Genomic DNA, 23,253 nt, shown 5'->3' with positions numbered 1-23,253 from the left:
TTATTTAGGTGAAATGAAAATAGATCTTGCTAATGGTAGAGACAGGTTTGTGTCTGCCTGGTTTAGAAAGTGGACTTTTCTGTGCCTGTCCTCTTGGCTCTGCTACATCTTTCACTCTTCCCCAGAAGTGTGGAGATGCTGCAGAGGCAGCTGGTAGAGACAAGCACTCTAGTAATTCAAGCAACTTAAGAAGAACATCTGTAAGGGAGATAAGGGTATTTGATTTCAGCAAGACAGACATGGTAGTGTCATCTAAGCCAGATGAGTTAACAATAATTCAAGAATGTTACTATATATTCTATACTTCAGGAAAAAAAGTAAATCTGTGGAATTAAGAAGAATCTGACAGAACCAATGTCTGCTCTGCTTTCTTCCTCCTGAGTGCTTATTAATTATAGACTATTGGCATATACAAAAAATGCAATGCAAAGTTTAGCCTCTGTGGCACATATCTTCAAGTGTGGTAAATAAGAGATCAGGTGTGCCTTGTTAGAGCTGTAAAAATACTCCTATTAAAGCATTCCAAGATTTCTTGTCTTTCTGAGATCACGGTTGGCATGTGTTTTATGGAGACAATCTTTGTTTCCTCCTACCTTCATTTGACAGATCCCTTGTTTGTCAGCCCAGTTAAGAATGCTGTGTTTTTCTGGGAACACAATGCAGTTTGTTTCTGTGGAAGAACTGTTAGCCTCTGGGAACTTGTTTTTTATATCGTGCATCCAAATGTGTTTTTTTAGTAGACATTCACTTGGAGAGCTGTGAAGATTCCCAGTCTCTGTTGTGATCCTGAAGATGAAGTTACCTTATCCTGTTTTCCAAAAAAGTCACAGGTTTGGAGTTTTGTCAGATCTTCTATTTCATGTTTCTTGCCACTCCCCCAAAACTTATTCCCCATGGTTACATGGTACAAGGGGAAACCAAACAGCACGATCTTTCAAATTACTTAGAAAGAACAGGACTTTTCTGGAGCTTCTCCAGACTTCTTTTATAAGTCAAGACACTGCAGAACTGATGAAATACAACTTGGTTATCCCTCAGGCAGATAAAAAAGCCAACTTAAAAGTCTGGGGCTATAGGCGCTCAGACTTTGAGGTGCTTTTGTCTCTCAAAAATTTTCAGGGCAACAATTGTATAGGAGTCGCTCCTCCTTGTAACCCAACACTATAATTTAACAGATGCCAAAGGACTTTAAAGGACCTTTTAGCATCCATCTCTTGGTTATGAGGTCACTGTTCACTCTTCACCAGCACTACAGCATCCATGAAAGAAAGTCAGTAGAAGAATTTACCGACCTTGAATAAATCTGTTTCTTCAAGACATAGTTCCCTAAGACTTTCTTCTTCCCCACTGCCACAGTGTCTACTTGAAGTCTGAACTGGCAAAAGAATTTAAGACTGGTTGAGCCTGCTCTTCCCTCTATATCAGCTTGTGGGAGTTCGGAGGGGGTGAGATCATTTGGTGCACAACAGAGCCCCAGCAAAGAGCTCCAACTTGGCAAATCTGAACTCGCTCTTGTGGTTCTCGCACCCAGCAGAAACAGTCCATCCTCAGCACTTGTTTTGCTCAGTAATTCCTCTTTTTCTATCTCTAAGGTAACTGGAATCTGCGCACGCTTTTATCTTTCAGCTCATCAAATGTAGCAGCTAATAGTTAGAAGGTGGCACAATAGAAAGGAGATGCTGCATCAGCATGTGGGCTGCAAGTGGAACAAAAGAGTTTTCCTAAATCCAGCATGAAAACATGAAGTTAGAGGCAGTGTTCAGCCAGGCAGCAACGGGCCATAAAAGGAAAATGAGTTACGCTTAATGTTGCAGTTCTTTTGTCTCCATATCAACATTGCCTCGTTTCTTAAACAGCTATACTGCATTACAATGTTAAGCGGCATTTTTTGCTTGTTTTTGCATTCTGAGCTCAGTACTCACAAGCACCTTTGCTGTCTTCCAAACTATTCTTGTACAAAACAGACTATTAATGCACTAGTTGTGGTTCCTTAAATCCTAAGTCCCACCGTGATCTTTATGCCTGCAGGACAGATGATAGAGTGCGATCTCGAGCATGCTGGAGTCAGTAGGACCAAAATTTGTTCTGCCTGCTGAGACTACAACTTAATCATCACGAACATGGTGGTTACCTCTGTCTCCTTTGAGTGATAATTGTCACCTCATCCAATGAAATTTTTAGAAGGGCCTTTTTTATAGAGATATAATACATCTCACAATACAATTCTCAGTAATAATCTATGCTGAGTGGTCATACCTGTGTGGTAATGTAGTAAAGATAATCATTATTAATAATGAGTCACAAACTGGTGTATTTCTTTCACCTGAAGACAAAAATCCTGTGAAAGAAATAAGGCACTATATGTAGAAAATACTAATCCAGAGCAATTATCACCTGCTTGTGTTTGTATGACTTGTAAATGTTGTTTTTTTAAAGGAAGCTGTGATTGATAATAGATGAGAAGATGCTGAATGAAAATATGATTGGTAGATGAATTTCTACACAGGTTTATTGCAGTATACTCTTGTTAATTGAGAGTTTGGCCTGAAATATGTCTGACTACCTGTATCTGACACACATATCCTACAATGCAACATTTGATATTTCTATTCAGTCTTTTTCAAAAAAGAATACAAATCCTCATTTGCCCAGTAATGCAGAAACAGTGGTAACTATTCTTTATCACTGTCACATTTTTTGTCTTGTTTAAGCATGTGTCATCTCTTCTGTTCCCAATTTGCTTTATGCTTTTGCTTGTCATGAAGAAAAGCTCAGGAATAATCAGTCAGCTTCAAAAGATCAATGAGCACTTTTTTCTTTCTTCCTTTCGCCCGCCCCGCCAGGAGGAATGTGCCAGTACTGCAGTATTATTTTTAGCGCTAATTTCTCAAAGTTTAATCAGTATATTTAAATCTTGGAAAACAAGCAAACAAATAAATGAACAAAAACAAACAAACAAACAAAACCCCCCAAATATTCGAAAATGACCAGTCCAACCTCCCTGCTTATGTCAAGTCTGGCTTCAGAGGTAGAGGAGGGCCTAACTCTGTTCAGTGTGTTTTCCACCAAGTTTCGCAAACTCCCATGGATAGTCCACAGCATCTCTGACATCTTGTACTAGTGTCTGACCACTTTCTTTGTCAAGACTTATTTTCCTTACATACCTTTTGGTATTTCCCCTGTTGCAAGTTATGCGTGTTAGCTCCTGTCCTTTCACTGTGCACCTGTGATAAAGGTCTCATTCTCGCTTCTCTCTAATATCAGAACAGGTAATTGACTACAGCAATTACATCACCTTTAGCAGTCTATTATTATTATTATTTTGTATTTTTATATTTATCATATTTTTCTACAAATGGAAGAGCACAAGAGATGATTAATATGTTTATTTCCATTTTGAAATGCTTCTAGACTGCCAGAAAAAATAATTGAGAGTGAGACTCAGGTCTTATTCCTTATTAAAATGAGGTTAGATCTTTGCATGAAGGACTAAATTCAGTGTAATTATTATTATTATCTGCATAAGTAATAAGGTTTGCTAAATTGGAGTCTAATATACTTAGTCAATAAATTATGGTTACCATATCTTACACAAAATGGTCACCTTTGTATTTACACTCTATAGGTAATGGTAGTTTAGATTCAGTGAATCAAACTCTGGAGGGCAAGGACTGGACACAGAGTATCAACACTGGATGGTAATTGCTGGCTTATTTAAATGGTGGCTTATTCAAATATAGCCACCAAAATATAATGGCCTCTAATGCTTGGGAATGATTTGTGCTCTTATGTTCAGTGAATACTTAGCTATATCCTTTATGTAAACATCTTACTCACAGTAATCCAGTAAGGACATAAGGTAGAGTCTGTTTATTTTAAGAGGTAAACCACTCAGGATTATAGAGGAATTAGGATGTACATGCAGATATGGAGGTTTCCGATGTAAGAAACTCTAGTTGTCCATTTGGTTCACTTACTTGTGCTTCATAAATATAACTAAGGCCTCCTACCTGCAAAATACGTTCCTGATTTACAGGGACGTTTTAGCATATATAATTTGAAACAGGAATTCAATACCATTGGCTTCAGCAGAAGTTGAGCATATGCTAAGTTCTCAAGGCTGGAAGAAGTCATACACTTCTTTGTGCTTCTATGGCTATGGAGTATTATTCAAAGCAAAACTGATATTTTTATGTACATGTAAAGGCAGTGCCTTATTATTTGCACACTATTTAAGTGGGCCTGGTATTTCCCATGATAAGCCAATGGTTTCAAATTCTTATAGCCCTTGACAGCTTGGACAGAAAGTTTATATACTGTGTTCTGCTACATGATATATATATATGTTTTTTTGGCCAACATGGTCATTTCTGGATGAGAATACATGGCATGAAGTCTGGACCACGATCTCCGCTGGATCTGATTCCAGAAGGGAGTCTTGTCCTCCTCATGTGGCTGGAGGATTCAGAAGCTCATTTCATATGGGAACTGCATCAGTACCATGCAGTTTTAGGCTATGATTTCTCAGGAACTCCTGATTCCCTTGTGCACAGGATGGAACAGAGAAGGCATCAAAGTGTTGTGCTGTGTAACATGTACCTCCTTCATTTACTGCAAAATCTTGTACTGGTGATGAGTGAAGCAAAGGAATAAAAGGCTAAGGCATTTGGTTCCTGTCTTAGAGACCTAAACTATTCTCTTATTGTTCTCTCATTCCTGTGTGATGAGCTGGATAGTCATGGACTGAGAGTTGCTCTTTTTCCAGGCTCCCTGGCTACCTGCCCTGTGGGTTTGCAGAAGCTCTTTTGTGGGTTTGTGTTTTGAAAACATGTAGCCCATAATACTAAGCATTTTCAAAGATGAGGGCTTGTTGAATCAAACTGAATGTCTAATATTTTAGGGTTTCATTTCATTCACTCTGTGTTTATATAGTAGAAGTAGTAATACACTCTCCTCCATTTCGCAAGGGTGTTTTAAAAAATATAATAACGTTTGTAATTCAGTCAGAGTCATTTGATTACTATGTAGTCAATAGGCCACATACTGAACAAGCTGAAAAAGAGAAGAATAATATCATGTTCCATCCATTTTGTGCATTAAAGGAGGTAAAAATAGCATATAAAAACGCATTTTCTGTAAGTAGGGACAATTAGTGAATACTTGCAATTAAAATGATTCAATTCACTGTAATGCTGATATCTTCTTAATAGAAATAAATGTGATCTATTTCTCACAATTTAGAATCTTAAATTTAGACAGGAAGACTTGAACTCTTTGTTAAGAATCTCAGGGGAACCTTGCAACTTCCACTGACTCATGTAACATTTACTTTAGGCAAACTGCCTCATCGCGTAACTAAGATTTAGGCTCAGGTCAGATATATTGGATAGCATCCATTGTTTTAGCATTACTTTGGAACAAAATTCTCAAATAACATTAGTAGGGCACTAATATCTTCTTGGAACTCTCAGCCAGCACTAAATTGTTCTTCTCAAAGATGACTCTCAACTTGTATCAGTTACAAACTAAGACAAACTAGAAAACTCCTGCTGCTCATGGTATTTCCCCTACAGAGAGCATTGCAAAGCATGTCAGTCTGAACATTAAATCAGAAGATAAGAGAATTATTTGGAGCACTATGTGTAAAAGTGTCACCTGGTGACATCTGTCAGGGGCATTCATTTTAGCTTAAATTGCATTAAAAGATATGTTTTTGAGGTTATAAGGGTAAACGTTTTGGAGGAAGTGCCTGGAAACATAGGTCCTGCAGGAACCATAGCCTTAATCCATTGGCTTGATTCAGTTTTCAGCACAGTCAGTAAAATCCTGCAGCCTTCACTTGGCTTTGGATTAGACCTCCAGGGTCATGAACTAGTTGAACTCAGCAGTGGAGCAGATGCAATCTTCCTCAACTTTGGGGCCTTTCTACTAGATTGGTGTTCAAACTTGTTAGCATCTGAATCTCAGGAGTACATTCTGGTAAGTACATCTGCAGAAACCAGCATATGCAGCAAATGTATAAATTATTGCCTTAAATCTCAAAGCTTATACTTCTAAAATGGGCAACAGTAACCTTATTTTAGGGAACTGGGTATTATGTTCATATTTATGCCCAAGCTTGAAGACCTGCTGTTCTGTGGAGTGTTTATATGCTCCTTATTTAGCTGTCTTATTAGCTGTCAGAGCACAGTTTAATTAAGTAATATCCCACTTAGACTGCCATTAGCCAATATGGCCAAGGTGATTTTCCTCTGACCACTGTGGCTTTATTTTATTTGTTCAAATTAGTGTGTTAACTCCCTCTGAGGAGGTAAGTAGTGTGTCACAGCTTGAGGCAGGACCTCCGCACATGACTCCCTCTAGTTCTTAGTGGGCTTCGGGCATGCAAATGTTGACATTTTGAAATTGTTTCCCCAGTAGGTCAAATTAGTATTAGTGGCTACAAAAAGAAAACACATCTACCCTGATGCATTTCATAATTAGACTAGCTAGAACATAAACCCAAATGTTTCTCATTATATTAGAAACAATGTCAACTGCTACTGGAATTACTTTTGTTTAAGGAAAAAAACAAAGCAAAATGTTTTCTTTTTCTTGAATAATTATTTTACAGCAGAGGAAAGAGAAATGCTTACAATACGTGGGCAAACGGGTGAATTTCAGAAATATTTAGTGCACTGGTTATACAGACTGGTAATGCTCTCTGGAGCTACAAGGTTCACTAATGGAGCCTGTGAACCACTGTATTCTTGAAGTTCTCTCCATGTCTATGAGTCAATAGGAAAATTCCCGATCATCAGATCAGGGAGTCATTTCCTCAGCGATTTTAGAAGAATGAAAGTAGTCTACAACAAGTGTCATGATACTACTTTGTAATGTCTTCCTTTAGCATTACTTCTACCTTATAAACATGTAGAAGCTTTATTGTTACATGATGTTGCTTTATTCCAGATTTAATCAAAATCCTGCCAGATAATCTGGGGTTTTGAAGAGAAACCAAATTCACCTTATTTCAAGTTGTATCCACATCTGCTGTAAATTAATTTAGGTCTACTGAAGGCAAGAGGGCTATACGAATTTAGCTGAAAACTGTCTCCTTAGAAGTTGGAACCACCCAGTATTACTTTAGTTTGGAAACACTGAATCAGTGTCTTCTTCAAGTTTAAATGAATTAAAAAAAAATCTCTGGAGCATACCACAAACTATAATATGTTAGTGTGTGACCATCAAGGAAAAATGTGAGTTTTCCTTTCAACTTTTAGTGGAGGCCTTTGTGAAATGGTGCTCATCAGTCAACAGTGACTCACAGTGTCTTGGATCCCTGTGGGCATTTGGAAGCCTGTGCAACAGTTGACATATATGTACAGTTGCATATTGGATCCAAAGGAACATTCTTTTGGAGGGAAACTAGCGGAATAACCACTGGAGCTGCTCTGAATGAGTAATATCATTGGATCTGGATGGCCAAGTGGAAAGTGCCCTGCCTTTTTCTTCTCTATCCAAAGCATTTTTTTAGTGTGTCCTTTACCTAGGCCAAACTGTAAACAACCTAGTCAAGCAATTCATTAACCTCATTGTCACCAGTGGAGAATGATCCTGAATTCATGCGAAAATTCTCCTGTGCTTGAAAACTCCAAGCACAAAGAAATGCACTGAAGCAATGAAAAAAATTAAAACTCCCTGTACACTTTCAGAAATTGTTACTTTCGGATAATCCTCATTTTAAATAGTAAGAAAAAAGAGGTAAAGCCTACTTTCTGTTTCAGTGTGTTTCGGCCACATTAATATCTTCAGGTTACAGGTCTTCTAAAGGCTTTTGTTCTGGCAAGGGTCTTAAGCAGGTAAAATAAATTTGATCTGTGATCTTGGTCTGGGCAAAAAAAGGGGTAGCTTTTGAAGCTTGAGGAGAAAAAAATGATCAATGCAACCTTCTTATTTATATTCCACCAGAACTTCAGAAGCAGAAAACTTGCATTATTTTTCTCCTGATGCAAAATTTGCAAAATTTGGCTTAATTTTATTCCTGATGCTAACACCAAAAATAATGATGCTAATGTGTTGATACAATGAATCATTTACTCAGTTTCACAAGATGCCTAGGAACAGGGATTGTAACTCCTTTTACTATTAAAAATAGAGAGCAAAAGAAGCAAAAAATACTTTTTTGATTATCTTGCTTGTGTGTCGCTTCCCTCTTGCTGAAACTTGCTGCAGAATGTGAGGGGAGATGTGGCCAGATGCGCTGCTATCCTCCAGCTATTTCAAGTGACACAGCATCCAAAAGGCACCCACTTCGAACAGGGTCGTGTTGGATTGGCTGAGTTCTCACATGTGCCTGGAGTCAAAACATCTTGAAGTTACTTTTAATTAACTTGAACTCCTTTCTGAGGTCGCTCTGAGCAGAGCCCAGCACACCAGACGATGTGGTGTGCCCTCAGATCTGACTGCATTTACAATGACATGTCTTTAAGCAAATGAACCTGTGCTCTGAGGTCAAGCACCACAACCTCCTACCCAAATCTTGTCACGCATTACGCCCATCCAGACGGCAGATGCTACCTGAGAGCTGATAATCCACTCATTTTCCCTCATTTCTGCAAATCGCTGCCATTTTTTGCTGGTGTTCTTTTAAAAGATCAAGGATGTATGTATTATTCCAAAATAATAGCTGTTTAGAAGTAATTAGAGTTTGAAATGCTCTTACAGACCACAGAAGCAGTCAGTGTGAGAGGCTGCTGCGTGTAAATACTTTAACTTGCCTGAGACCAGCTGGGATGTTTGGAAGAGGGGAGACAAGGAGAGAGGAGGAGAGCATGGCTGGGAGCTGGGAGGAAGGATGGCAGGGGCTATTTTGCCTGATTACATGTCACATCAGACAATGTGACTATCCTTCTCAAGGTATCTATCCTCATTATATTATTTTCTCTTCTTTTTTTTTTCCCATAATCTTACTTCTTTGCCCCTTGAAACCATGAACATCTCCAAACCATGCCAAGAATTTCTACATCTGAACCCTGGAGAAGTGAAGCAGACTAAGACAAGTTTAGGGGGAATAGAAAGCTAACTAAAGAAGTGCTTTGTACCATAATTTCCTGATATTATCAGAAGTGCAGTTCAAAATATGTTGGTATGTCATGGAATTTTAGTTTGAAACATGCTCCTTCCATCCCCTTTCAAATATGTCCAAGGTCCATAACGTGAAGGTAAAGATTACTTTAAGGTTCCTTTTCCATATTGAATCTCTTCCTTTTTTTTTAGTTAGAAATTTCTTGTTTCCCATTTGGGTGTGTTTTAATTACATAAATACTGAAAACAGGGTTAGTTTGGTTTGTGTAGCTCAAGGTAAATTTAAATTTTTGATTAATGGAGCAGTGTTACCCTTGGAAAAAAATCACTGAGTTGAAAAACAGCAGTGAGGACTTCGTTGCTATTTGATTAATAATTCTGATTATGACATGAATACTGAAAGGAGGAAATAGAACTTCCTTTTTGTTTGCACAGAACCCAACCTAACACTGTGTAGGTGCTACTGGCAATGCAAGAAAATAATGTTGATTTAACTAATTAGAATTTCAATTTTATGTAATGGAAACCAAATATATTCCACATATCACAGAATCACAGTGGTATGATTCTGTTACCCATGTTGTAAGCCCTTTGATTTTCACTAGAGTAAATTCAAAGCAAAAATCGAGCATCACTTGCTGTATTTGGCACCGAATTCTGTGGAAGGAAGGTCAGAGGGTAAGAAAAAGTTCCTTCTTGTGTATGCTGTGATTAAAGCGAGTTAGCAGAGCTGTGTGTGTGGGTATATGAGCTCCCAAGACCGTTTAACGGCGTTTGGGGCTTTCAGCCCTTTGCTGAAATTCATCCAAATCCCGCCTTGCGGATTAGAAGAAATAAGAGCTATCAGAGGAGAGAAGGATGTAAATCTGAGCTGAATTTTACTCATCTGCTCTAATAATGCAAGCAGACAGTTCCTCCAAGGGCTGGCTATGTGATCAAAGCAGAGGAGCGGATCCCTCTTTGAAAAAACAAATTTTAACAGGAGGAGTGGTGATAGCTATGTCTGAAATTGAAAATATGAGGTCACTGGTTTGTACCTATGGAAGAAAAGCTGGACATTGTCCATCTAAGACAGCTGTTTTATAAAATAATATGATTTACCTGCAGCTAGGACTGCCCCAAAGTCTATTTGCACTTTATGAATCTCCAGGATTTTGAAGACTTGTTAGACAAATAAACACAAGTGTTTGAAGCATAAAAAGACTTTTTTTTTCAAAGAAGTCAAATGCATTTTCCTTTATAAATCTGTCCCTGAAGCAGCGAAAACTTAAGTACTCTTTATTCTATTTTACGATTTTGCATATGCCACTGGATTGCTAGGCAAGTTTCATACCCTATAGCACCTTCATAAGTATTCAGTGTAGTTTTTATCATCTGCTCAGCAGATGTGTTAAGTAATTAAAAGTCAGAGCATGCTGAAAAAAAAAAACTGTTTAATTTCAGACTGAATTTTTCTCTGTTGGGCTTTCAGTGATGTCAAAGTATTTTGATCGGTAGATGCACATCCGGTTTTCGATCCTTCTTTCTAGGAGATCCTGCTATAGGTTACACTCAGTCTAACACTGTCTGAAATTGGATATGTAAATCTGTCATGGACCTTGCCCATATTTGTTATCAAAAGTCTGTGAAAACTTGATTGTCCAATAACAAATTCACACCTGAAATTGAAACAGACATTTTTTTAAAAAAATATTCTGCTATTTCCAGCAAATTTAGCACCTCATCTTATTGATTCTAAAAAAATCTCCCTTCTTTTGAAGTATATAGATTTCTTTACGATAAAAGCAAACTTTGATACTCTTAGCCTTGAAAAAAAAAATATATAATTACCAGAAAGATTTTATTAGCAGAACTCCAATACGCTTTTTAATGCACTTGTTAACAAAGTTCTTATTTTGATCAGTAGTTGTTGATGATATATTAATTATAAAGACACTGACTAGACATTGGAATCCTGGGTTAAAATGTTAGACTCAAATGAGAGTGGTATTAAGAGATGAACGAGAAAAGAAAAAGTCAACATTCTCACTGGGTCAGCTTTCAGAAAGGAATTTTCTCAAACGTCATGGTATTTTAAGTAGTTTGTTGCTTAACAGTCCCAAAACATCTTGACAGATTCTGACATTACCCAGACCATTTTCTTTTCACCTGAGAAGCTGTGTTCTTTTTTTCCTTCTTTTTCTTTCCCCTGAAAGGATTATATGAAGAAATAAGCTATTAGAAGTGGAAAAAATAACTAAAAATAAATAAATAAACGTAAAGCTTTTCCAGTTTCACCCATGCAAAAGCTGCAGGTAAGCACCTTATCCTTGGACTGATTACATCTGGCTTTTGGTTGTCATTCAGATCATGATAAAGCACTGGCATACTCCCTGGACTAACTGAAAAGTAGCTTGCGTAGTCTAGTGTAGCATCCTGGTCACTGAACATGAACTTCATGAAACCGTGATTAAATGAAGAGCAAAATGCATTCATCTTTGCTGACCCCTTAGCCATGGCTGTTAGACTCTGCAAGTAAATTAGTGAGTTTAAAGTTTGATCAGCTGCTCTATTTTATCTACAGTTGATATTTTAAGGGCAGATAGATGAGCCTGTAGAATCACAGTTCCTTTTCTGCTTTACTTTTGTTCTAGGAGAGAAAAAAAAAAAAAAAAAAAAAAAACTTTTCTATCCTTAACAGAGTCAAGGGTCTTTTTAGTTCTCATTTCTCTCAGTATTATTATAAAAGGGCCTGAATTCCTTACCTGAAATCATCCTGGAGTCAGGACTCAGTAGATCTGGTCTCCCCAGGAGATCTACACATGTGCACAGAAGGCAAGAAGATTTTTTCTTTCTTATCCACCTCCAAGTACTCTCCCATCTCGTTATTGCTTGGCAGTGAGTAGAAATTGTGAGCTGTTCATGGTTGGACCCAGCAAGAGGTTAGGCCAAGCTGAGGATGGAACATGACCATATTCCCACCTTGTTCCCCCCTTGACCGTTTGAAATATATTCTAGAAGAGTGAGAAGGACAATCCTTGAAGTGAATTCTACCCATGATTTCACACTGTTAACCAGGGCCCGTTCTGCTCATTAAAGCCTAACTTTCCAGCAGTATCAAACAAATAGTGAGAATTAATGAACTACCAATCACATCTGATAGCTGAGCTGCTTAATGAAAGAAACTGAGGTGTCTATTTAGCTGCAGATAGTATAATTTAGGGTCTTGCAGTGCCATGTTTTACTTACCAAACTCATTCAGGATGCTTACCCAAGGCAGAGAACTGAGTTAATGCTGCTACTGTGTTTCCGGTATTTCAGCTGGTATGTTGAGACACCATTAGCTCAGTATTTTGCTACCTTATCTAGTGTGTTTTGGAGAAGCCTAAGAGTTACAGATGTTGTAATTAGCATCTGGGGACTCACAATGCACTTTCATTACTTCTCCTGTACAGTCTTTATAACAGGGTACAAATGGGAGGTAGCAAAAGTGGTACCTATTCTTATTTTGGTGGTGCCTATTTCGAGCTAGATAACATTTCCCCTTAGATAGAGAATTCAGTAAAACCAGATGCTTGTCTTTTTTTGTCATTATATATATAAATACATACAGATGTATAGGGGTATGTCTATATGTCTGTGTATATGTGTACATACATACACATATAGGTGTTCATTGTTTTCTACAAATATGCTGTAAATAATCTTTATTCTCTGTGCTTTTGTAACAAATTTGTTTTTAAATATCTTTGCAACTCACAGTTAAATCTGTATCATACTCATAAGAGATATTACAATAATTTCACAAATACATGAAATCAACCTCTATAAGCCCATGTTTAGCTCAAAGGTTATTATTTCTCATGTCTTATAAGAAAATAACTGAGCAATAGGGATAATCTGGATTCACTTTTAGGGACAAAGAAGATAATAAAGAGAAAGCAGGTTGGCTTTACAGATCTAAATGTTTTATGTCTTTAAAATATCATGTGACTCCTTCAATTATTCAAATCAAGAACACTTTAAGGGCTGTCATGTAGCTAAATAGCGCTGACATTAATGAGCTAAAATCTACTCTCAGTTTTACAGTATAAAAAACATATGCATCAGTATTTTGAAGTCAAAGGAGTTAGTCCATACTTATGCCAGTGCAACTGAAACAAAACATTGGTGCAACATTCCTCCTTTCAAGGATCTGGTTTTAATCAAACTCTACTTGTGGCCCTCAGGTTTTCTTTGCTGCAGTGGAAGGTAAGCAGGAGTGTTTCATTTAAACTGCTTGGCCTCCATCACTAGTACACCAAAAACTGCATATCTTGTCTTGGCTGCATCTAATTGACTACCTCGTAATGGCAATGTAGTTTCTTGAGCTACATTTCTGCATTACATGTTCTTTCAGAACTAAAGTTTTACAGCACAACCAAAGTACTCTTTCTAGTAGAGTTCAGTGAAACCTAATGATTGGCAACTGTTATGATAAGGTGAATGAGAAGGATGAAAGCTGGGATTGATTAAACAGCTGTGAGAGGCCCTGTTCCAATTGTATTTTGATTACTGATAAGATAACCGTCCCTTTTCTCGCTGTGATTTATCTCATTGAAATTACAATAACACAGAATTGCCATCAACAACAAATCCTGTGTAGCTTCAAGTTCATCTGGCTCATAACGTAGCAGAAAACAAAGGTGCTGATTGCAAAAGTTTTCTTGTTGCATTAATAAAAAATGGATAAACCACTTAGTGCACAATATGAGCTCATGCGTTTCATAAACCTGGCTTTTTTCATCTCAGAATGAAATGATCACGTTCCTAAGCACTGTAATTCTGAAATTTTGCAATATCACAAGGTTTCGAGGTTTGTTTTAAAGTTGTTTTCTGCTTCTATTTTCTGCTAGCCATACTGTGAAATTAAATGATCATTGTTAAAAATCCTTTGGAAGTGTTGGCACATTTAGGGTGTTATTAAAAGCCTGATAGCCTGAATGTTTATGGCAAAATTGTAACAAAAGAAAGATATCTGCTTTTTAAAAAATACTGGTTTTTGCTTAGCGTGAAATATTAAACAATTGATTAAATGGCTGTCCATTACTCTAATTAATTGCACTGAAGAAAATCTCCTCTGACTAAACATGGCAGTTAATCTTGGTTTGAATTATAACACAGCCTGTTAGCAGGATTCTTTATTACTTTTTGTTACAAAGGAAAACCGAATCTTTCTCCTCACTAGGGGCCAGATCGCAAGGTCCCAGTGACATTTGAGGAGTAGAGGAAAGAAAGCAATTCAAGTGTAAAACAGCAGAATCTTACCAAAAAAAAAAAAAAAAAAACACACACACACACACACACAACATATATATATGTATGTATGTATTCTTCAGGACATTGGAATGTTACCAAATGTTGGATTTTAAACAGGGTCAGTTTCACCTGTTAGTGACACCTGAAAATCACCTCCCTGAGTTACTAAAAGGAGGAAATATCCCGCTGTGTGCATAACAGCTTGTCTACTTTGTCTACTTGTCTAGTTGACTTGTTCAGATGTGGGAATTAACTCGCAAGTCTGACACATTTTCCCTTCTGCATCCCTGGTTTTGCCCAAACCCCTCATCTGGTTAATGTCTTTCAGGAAGTTCTTTTGACATGCTGCCAATTCCCGCCTTTTTCTGCCCTTTTCTGCATTGTTTGATAAGGGCAAAGCAGAGGGGTCCCACGCAGACTCTTCGCTGCCTACATGCTGAACTGTAAAATGGGTAGAAGAGGTCAGAAGTTAGAATATCCACTCCTTTCCCTGCACAGTAGTCTTAATGTCTTGGAATTAATCAAATAATCACACAGAGAGTAATGACTAATATATATCTAGGTTTATTTAGAAAGATATATATGCTAATATACAGAAGAGGCACAGTGTGCATCTGCGTAAGCAGCATATGCATGTGCAAACACGAGGCCACCTGATACTCTGGAGCTAAAGTAAAAGCCTGGCGAGAGAAGAAGGAAATGTTCTAGCATGACATTGTGGGAGGCATTGCTCACAGTTCAGCAAAATCCCTGTTTGATGGCATAATACTCATTGACTCATCTTTTATCTACTGGAGATATACTGTGAGATCTTATCACTGCAGGCAAAGGAATGAAGGTCGGGAATTTTGTGCAACCATCAACCCACTCATTGATTCATGAGCATGTTATGACAAGCAGAACTGAATGTATTATCTAGTCGCCCTGCAGAGTCACTAGTAATATGACAGGGCCAGATTTAAATCCTGGTGAAGAAACTGGGGGTCTTTCCCTCTGATTTCTGTGGAAATTGTTATGGGCCTTTGATCCTTATCAATACAAATATCTTGACTGATGTGTTATTGTGAAAACTGCAATGGGAACAGAGGCTAAAACTCACAAGTTTGCTCACTTGTAACACAAAGCTCTGCTCACTAAAAAGATAATTTACTCAATATTGAAGTAGGTACAAACTCAGATGGTTTTGGTTTGTTATGTTCTCTTCTTGACAAAACTACTGAAACAACAGGGACATAACACAAATTCTACAGTGAAATACCAGCCATGGATATAGCAAACTCAAGATTTGTCTGAATGTATTCATCTTAGCTATTGCTGTGGTTTTCTGGCTTATCTTTAATGAAAAACGTGTCATAAAAATAAACCAAACTTACATTCCTTGTGCGTGCATATTTCCATTGACTTCACTGTGGGAATTTGACCCTCAGTGTGTATACATATTATTAAACTGAAATTCCATTAGCAAATTAAATAATCATGCATTAGAATTGAGACAAGAGTTAGGGGCTGATTTTCTTCTGTACATTTGCCAGCTTGCTCTGAAGCAAGTGAGTGTTCGGGCACAGGTCTGGATCATAGACTGGATCAACAAAACCCTGGAATTAATAGAAGAAAGGTCATGCAGAATCCAGGGGAAGGCATACACAAGAAGTGCAAATACCAGAAATCTTGGACATTGGCAGAAAAAGATGAGTAAAATGGAGTAAGCAAGTCAGAAGGACTACAAATTATTTTCCTAAATGCATTTGAGGTGAAGCGGTTAATGAAGAGAAATTGTACCTCAGATCTTGAGAAACTGAAACTCCACATGGCTTCAGTGACTATTCCAAGTAAAAAATCAGGATAACATAGTGTTTTTGGACATGTCGTGCATTTCAGACTGTTGCTTTTGGTCACCTGCATCACTCTCAATAAATGTGGGAAGCAAGCACCAATAACAAAAACAATGAAGTCTTTATTACTTTCAGAGTATCACCACCCACTCTAAGTTTACCTCTTCTGGCATTTTATAGACAATATTACAGTCATAATGTGGAGTGGTTAGCTTTACGGGGAAATGTTAGAAACAACAGGAATGCATATGGCTGAAGATACATCAAAAGGAAGTAAGAAAACACCCTCTGAGCAATTATTGAAGAAATGTTTTTTCACTGTAACTGTTGGAGGAGTAAAGTTCCCAACTTTACAATAGAAATAACTGGATGAAGCATGGAGAAATGAACAAGCACTGATCCGCCATATACCTCAGCAGCATGACTGATGGACCGTTCACAGAGTTGATGGATGTTGGTGCCCTTCAGGGAATGAGTCCTGTCACCGCTCTTGTTGTCATTTTCTCAGCAATAGCCTCTGGCTGGGTACCGAAAGAGCATTGGATGGTAAACACTTGGAAACTAATTAATTTGAGGAAGTAGAATACGTAATTTGTATTGACTGTGCAAATGCCATTACACTGTTCTTCAGCAACCCTATGCAGAATGTCATAGAAAGCGCTTTGTTACTGGAGAAATAAATGAAAATCAGAATGAAAAGCAGTGGAACTGCAAAGATTATTTAGGTTTTCACTCTTAGTTGCAGTGTAACTCAATACTAATTAAATCTGTAGCAAAAGAGAATCATGAGCACTTAAAGGTCGTTTCTGCCCTTCTGCCCTCAACCTATATTCTCAGACTAGGTCCTCGTTCAGTAGAAAACTGATTTCACAAGAGGATTTAAAATATAATGACAATAATATTCTAAGACTTTTTTTTTTTTTTTGAAATAGAACTGAAAATCTGGCCATCTCCTACAAAGGTGAATTGAGTAGGACAACAGGTTGTAGATTAAAACCCAGGAGTAATGTTCTAATCTTACAGAAGGCAGCTGGGAGCTAATTCAAATGGTTTTCAATTTCAACTTCACAAAAAAGAAAAAGGGAAAAAGGAAAAGAGGGAAAAGGAAAAGAAGGAAAAAGAGAAAAAAATGTTATCTTTCCTTTAATGCCATTGCATATTCTAACAAGTCACAAAAAAAAAAAAAAATCCCACTTCTCTGCACAGCTACACCTGGTCCTTTTAAGTCACACTGTGAAGATATATGAATAGTGAAGATGGTGATGTAATTTACTCTTGGCCATAATAAATGTTAGGATCCAATGTTATTATCTGGCATTTTTCATGAATGTTAGAAAACAAAGGAAAACATCAAACACCATCTGTAGATGTGAATATTCAGAACAGAAAAAAAAAAAAAAACTCATTTTATTTTAAACCAAACAGCTTTGTGTCTGACTGATCATCTTTTCATTTATACCGGTTTCACATTTTCATAGCTAACTGATTTCAGCAGCTTCTTCTCTTTATTCCACAGTCGCAAAGGGCAGAATCACACCTAGGAGAGTTCAGACTAAGACGGAGAAGAACAAATTATGAGGCTTTTTGACAGCTATATTATAAGAAAAATTAACAGATACGGATGACAGCAAAGCATTTCTAGCCAGGAGAGATCTAAGATGAGTTAAGCAATCAATCATCTGCATCACTGTCTATTCAGCAGAGAGACATTCAACATCTGAATCAGTCATTACAATGTAAAGAGAATTAGTAAAGTCTCTAACAAAATGCAAATAAGTGAACTGGAGGACAATACAGTCAAATTCTAAAACTTGGCAGGAATCCAGAAGAATTATTTTGACAAGACTGCTTGGAGTGATTTGATTTCTTCTTGTTACCTTAAAAGAGAGAGAGAGAGAGGGAGAAAACTTAAGTCCTGAGTACAAGTAGCACGAGTTTTAAAAAGCATGCTGCAGGATAAATGTATATAGTCACGTTCAATCAGAAAAAGCCTGGAATAGGGAACTATAGATCATTCACTGGCACTTTGTTCCACCCCTAGGTAAGGAAGCTCTTTTTGATGTGATTGAAAGTTTGTCCAATTAAGTGCAAAGAATACAAATCTAGGCTGAATGTTACACATCTTCTAAGTGTTATCTTATCTTCCTTGAATGTGTTGCCTATCCATTATGCCATATCAGCCAGGAATCTTCTTCAAAATTCACCTGGTATATATGAATATAAAATATAGGCTTAGTACCTGTGTGCCTGTTAAGTCATTGCTAATGAAATTCTCGACAATTGTAAGTGTTGGATGTTGCTGCTGGTATGTAGATCCAAAGGAACTCCATCTGACATCTTCCGTGTTCCAGTTAAAGGAAAAGATGGAAAAAGGGTGCAAAAAAAGGAAAATATAGCAGATTCAAGTTATGTTTATTAAAAAAAGAGGTTCACCTTGATTTTTATCAGCACAATGACAGTAGTTGAAGCAATGGTTGAAAATGGAAGAGCTTAATCTTAGTACCAAAACCATAAGCAGTATCATTAGGCAAATTCTGAACATTTTGAAGCTTTTTTGAAGGGAAAAATACAACTCCTTGGCTTGCATGGCTGGCCAGGTACCATACTCATGAGCTGTTGGAAAGTCTGACCATGCCTTCTAGTAGTCTTCTCCATGGCTGCCAATATGTTCACTCCCTTCCTCATCTTCCTCCCGTATTCTGCTCGGAATATGAATGCGGTAGCATCAGTGAGATGCTCCTGCACCTGAAGCACTTTGCTTGCTCTGGTGCCTCACAGAGTTGAGGCTGGCATCCAGGCCAGTTGTTACAGAGGATTTCCTCCATGTGGGTAATACATATGAGGATGAGCTGTACATGTGTTTTTATCTCACCAACTGGACTTTTTTTTTTTTTCCTCCTTTCTCATAATTTATAGGTCTGTATGAAATAGTTTTTTTTATGCTGGAAATAGGAGATTTTACGCTTAGATGTGGTTATATCCGCTGGTCATCCTCAAGTTGATGCCTGAAAATCTCATTGACAGAACAAAACTGAACTTTGTCCAGTACTTGATGAGTTACATGGATAGAATTTGCCATCTAAAACCTTCACAGAAGATTCTCATTGATTTTATTGATGTTTTGACCTTCTGTTGTATTGAGCTGAATCTCACTAGCAGTTTGGGTTTGGATACTTAAAATGATAACATTCACTGGCCCAGGTACAAAAAGCTCTCATTGGTTTTCAGTCCATAAATATCACTTGTTAAAATGAAATCCATACAAAGTCAGGATACTAGTCTGTATATGACTTAATTTTATTAACATAGAAAGTATTGCCTTTGTCTTACAGAAATGTTGGAATCCAACAATATAATCAATTTTAATGGACTAGCTAATAGCTCCAGTTACCACACTTTCCTCTTGGATGAAGAGCGGAGTCGACTGTACGTCGGAGCAAAGGATCACATATTTTCTTTCAACCTGGTTAACATCAAAGAATATCAAAAGGTACCTTGAATCATGTTTTAAGTGCTTAAAAAAGTGTTTTATGTGCTTTTAACATTCAACAACTGTTGTTACCCAGACTATGTCAGGCACCGTTTGAATCATGTAGTAAATGTTCTCTTATCAGGAATACTATTTGGCTAAATAAATAAACAAAACTCTATAAAATGAAATTTATAATGAGATTATAAAATGAGAAATAATACAGTAACTGTAGCAATGATAAGTGAATAATCCAGCTGTTTCACAAATAAGGCATGCTTTCATGTTTGCAGCTAAATAAAATAAAGATGACAATTATGGCAGCTTGTACAAAAAGGCCATATTACCTTGTATTTGTTGCAGGTAAAAAACACATCTCTTTGAGAATCTGAGTGTTGATATCTGCTTTTTTAACACAGCACTTTAAGACATTGCATTTCTGCTGCTGCTGAGCCATAACAGATTAGAAATTGATTAAAGAACAACACATGCATAAAAACTTTCTGTTCTTGATGAGAAGTATAATTTTATTGTAAAAGTTGAAGAGAAATTAAAAGCTGACAAACAGCTTGGTGATGATCTGGAGTATGCTTTGTTTGAGACCAATAAATAAATAATAATAAATCATTTTAGCTTTTCATTTATTTTAATGAGACAAAATGCTTAGAAGGTAAACAGTGAGATGGAGGTTTGATTTGCTATATTTAATGTTTTGATGGTCTCTTTTAAAATCTAGAGACTACCCCCTTACAGGTGATATATTGCTTCAATACTCTGGGACTTTTTTTCTTGGTGTTCCTGACCTTTTGCCCGTTTGACTATTAGCTTCCTAAGATGATAGCAATAAATACCTTGTGTTTTCTGTTCATGGGGAAGACAGGCTATTCATTTGTATTCTCTAAGGAAAAAGGATAAAAGGAAAACTGAGTATTTTCTATTCTCTTTTGAGGGGCTATAAAGGAAACTAGCTATTTATTTGAATTCTCCAAGGGATTCATAGTTTAATGTGAAAAACATCTGGAATAATTAAAAGAAAGAAGGTGTTTCCATTGTAGAAACCAGTTCTGCAGAATGGGAGGGATTGTATCTTACAGATTTCAGGATTCATATACCATTAAAACACTCCCTGGAATTATACGCAAATACTAATATAATAAATAAAGAATTGCTGTTGGTGTCATGGAATGGAAGGTTCAAAACTGACTTAAAGAATAAGCTCTAAGTCTTATAATTAAACATAAGGATTAAAAAAATAGTAGTTAAAAAGTAGTTTGGCTTTAATAAAGAAACGAGAGTCACTGAAGAAAGTTAGATCAAAAACATAATGTTGCTGGTGCTGCACTTGAACTGAAACTTCACCAGCTGTTGCTGCAACTATATTAAAAAGAATTAAGGTTTCTATCTGATTGGTGAAAGCAACAAATTATTCCACAGGAGCAACACTCAGAAAGATAATTTGCCATTAAAATGGTGCAATTTAGCCCTTTAGCTCTAGGCTTTTAAATCAAATTAGAGAAGAATATTGCATGGTGACCATAAAAAAGAGAACATTTAGCCATTCATTTTACAAATGAAAATACTGTTTTGAAAAATATAGAAATCTTTGCCCAAAACTTGAACTGAACTTGAACTGGTTCTTTTGGGAGATCAGAGAAGTTTGGTTAATGTTTTTCAACCTAGTAAATTTTAATTTTCACATGTCTCTGCACATTTTAAGCCAAGAATAGAAACAGGAAGTAGCAGGACTCCTTTGAGAGAGAAAGTGCTCATGAAATTTTCAGCCCTATTTTACAGACTTAAGAGGTTTGATTTTTGTTTGGATTTCAAAACACTGTAAGATAATTCTGTATTTAAAGATGCTATTACAAATTTTATTTTAAAAGCCATACGTAACCTTTCCTCCATTCTCTTCAGCCATCTCTATCTTTTTTCTTTCCCTTGTTTAATACTTTCCTATTTACTTTCTTTAAGAAACTGTATTGAACACCAAGGTTCTAATCCAGACTTATGGCCATTCATATTGCATTATCTGAGGCTCCCAAATGAATAGCCTGGCATTTTATGTGAAGATGATGTTTTATTCTATATGTAATTCCTAAAAGCTTTTCAAAAAACATGAATAATTGACTGTGAGGGTCTCTGGCTTTTCTCTGTATGAAGTGAGATACATTTTCTACTAAGCAAACACCATAATAAACTCAGATTTAAGATTACTTATGTTAAGCTACTCAATAGGAATAGCAACAACATTCCTATTTTGACAGCATGATACTTTTCAAATACCACAGTTTCTGCTGTTGTTATTTAATGAAGACTCATAAAAGAGTGAACTAGTAGATGCACTGAAAAGGCAAACACCTCATTTATGATGCCATAAGCCTAATGTGAGACTGCATTTCACACATATCGGATTTATTGTTAGCAAAAATCTGTATTTTTTTTTGTTTTCAGTATCCTTTTTTTTATATCAGGTTTAAAACAGTGGAAGAACTCTTTCTCCGCATAATGGAGAGTCAACCCTCTTATCATTAGTATTCAGGATTCATTGCTGAGATTCATAATACAGACTGCTTTTCAAGATTGTTTTTGCAGTGATTCCTATCATCATCTTTATTTTTTTTTCTGTCATGACATTTCTTTGTTGTCAAGTTTTATGGAAGAAAAGGAAATAAAGAAAAGAAGAAGAAAAAGAGAAAATGGGTAAAGACATTCCATAGCATTTGATCTGCAATTTGTGATTATTGAAGGATGAAATAACATAATATGATTTTTGTGCTGTGTCTTTAGATTATTTGGCCTGTGTCTCATTCCCGAAGGGATGAGTGCAAGTGGGCTGGAAAAGATATTCTGGTAAGTACAAATCTTTATAGCATTCCTATAGCAAATCCTTTATAGCATTTTAAATATTTTATTATGCCTTATTGTGTTAATTCTTAAAATATTTTTCCTCTTCTGTAAGGCCACTTATCTGATCATAATATCTGACCTCATATCTGACCTCACTCTTTATTCTTTATAATGAATCTTTACATTTATAACCAGGGGTTTAAATCCACAAATGGAAATTATGTAAATGAAATAAAAATTATTTATCCCCCACCAAGAGAATGGAAAATAAATTTCTCTTCTCAAAAAAGAGAAAGGAAGAGAGACATCAGAATAAGAAGAAAAACTCTTGCATATTTCCTCTTGATTTCGAGGAGCTTATAATTTTGACATATTTTTGCACTCAGGTCCCAGTCCTTTTGCGAGGGATTTTTCCCTGTGGCATCTCCCTAGGGTCAGTAGGTTTTCCTAGGCCTTTTTTTTTTTTTTTTTCCTGGGTGGAGTTCATAGAAAGTGAGCTCAAAGTGGTTTTAATTTTCTGCATCAGTTTTAATGTCCTAGGAAAGTCATGGTGATGCTAGGCATAATTTTCTGTGCATTTTCCCTCATTCAGGTGTGCATCTCAGTCTCTGCATGCATTTAAAAAGCAGGAAATAAATAGCCAGTGGACCCCAAATATTATTCATTCCACTTTGCTGATGACTCCCTTCTGTGTAAGAACAGCTTGGGGAATGGGCAAGAGCTGAAGAGGGGAAGGAGGGAGAAAATATGCACATGCAGTAA

The 23,253-nt window shown here is 36.7% G+C and overlaps 1 protein-coding gene across 1 annotated transcript in view; it reads left to right on the top strand.

Annotated features, from left to right (window-relative positions):
• SEMA3A (semaphorin 3A) overlaps nt 1-23,253 on the top strand; it is a 158,166-nt gene that overhangs the window by 27,235 nt on the left and 107,678 nt on the right. Inside the window, exons 2-3 of the mRNA XM_010213041.2 lie at nt 19,508-19,665; nt 22,432-22,494. Coding sequence (XP_010211343.2) covers nt 19,508-19,665; nt 22,432-22,494 — 221 coding nt within the window. The remainder of the gene's footprint in view (nt 1-19,507; nt 19,666-22,431; nt 22,495-23,253) is intronic.

Source organism: Tinamus guttatus, unplaced genomic scaffold (assembly GCF_059628265.1).
Source record: "Tinamus guttatus ecotype Peru unplaced genomic scaffold, ASM5962826v1 Tinamus_guttatus_pri_ptg000193l, whole genome shotgun sequence".
In the NCBI taxonomy this organism is placed as follows: Eukaryota; Metazoa; Chordata; class Aves; order Tinamiformes; family Tinamidae; genus Tinamus; species Tinamus guttatus.
The sequence above is the reverse complement of the archived record's forward strand: the minus strand, read 5'-3'. Positions and strand labels throughout refer to the sequence as shown.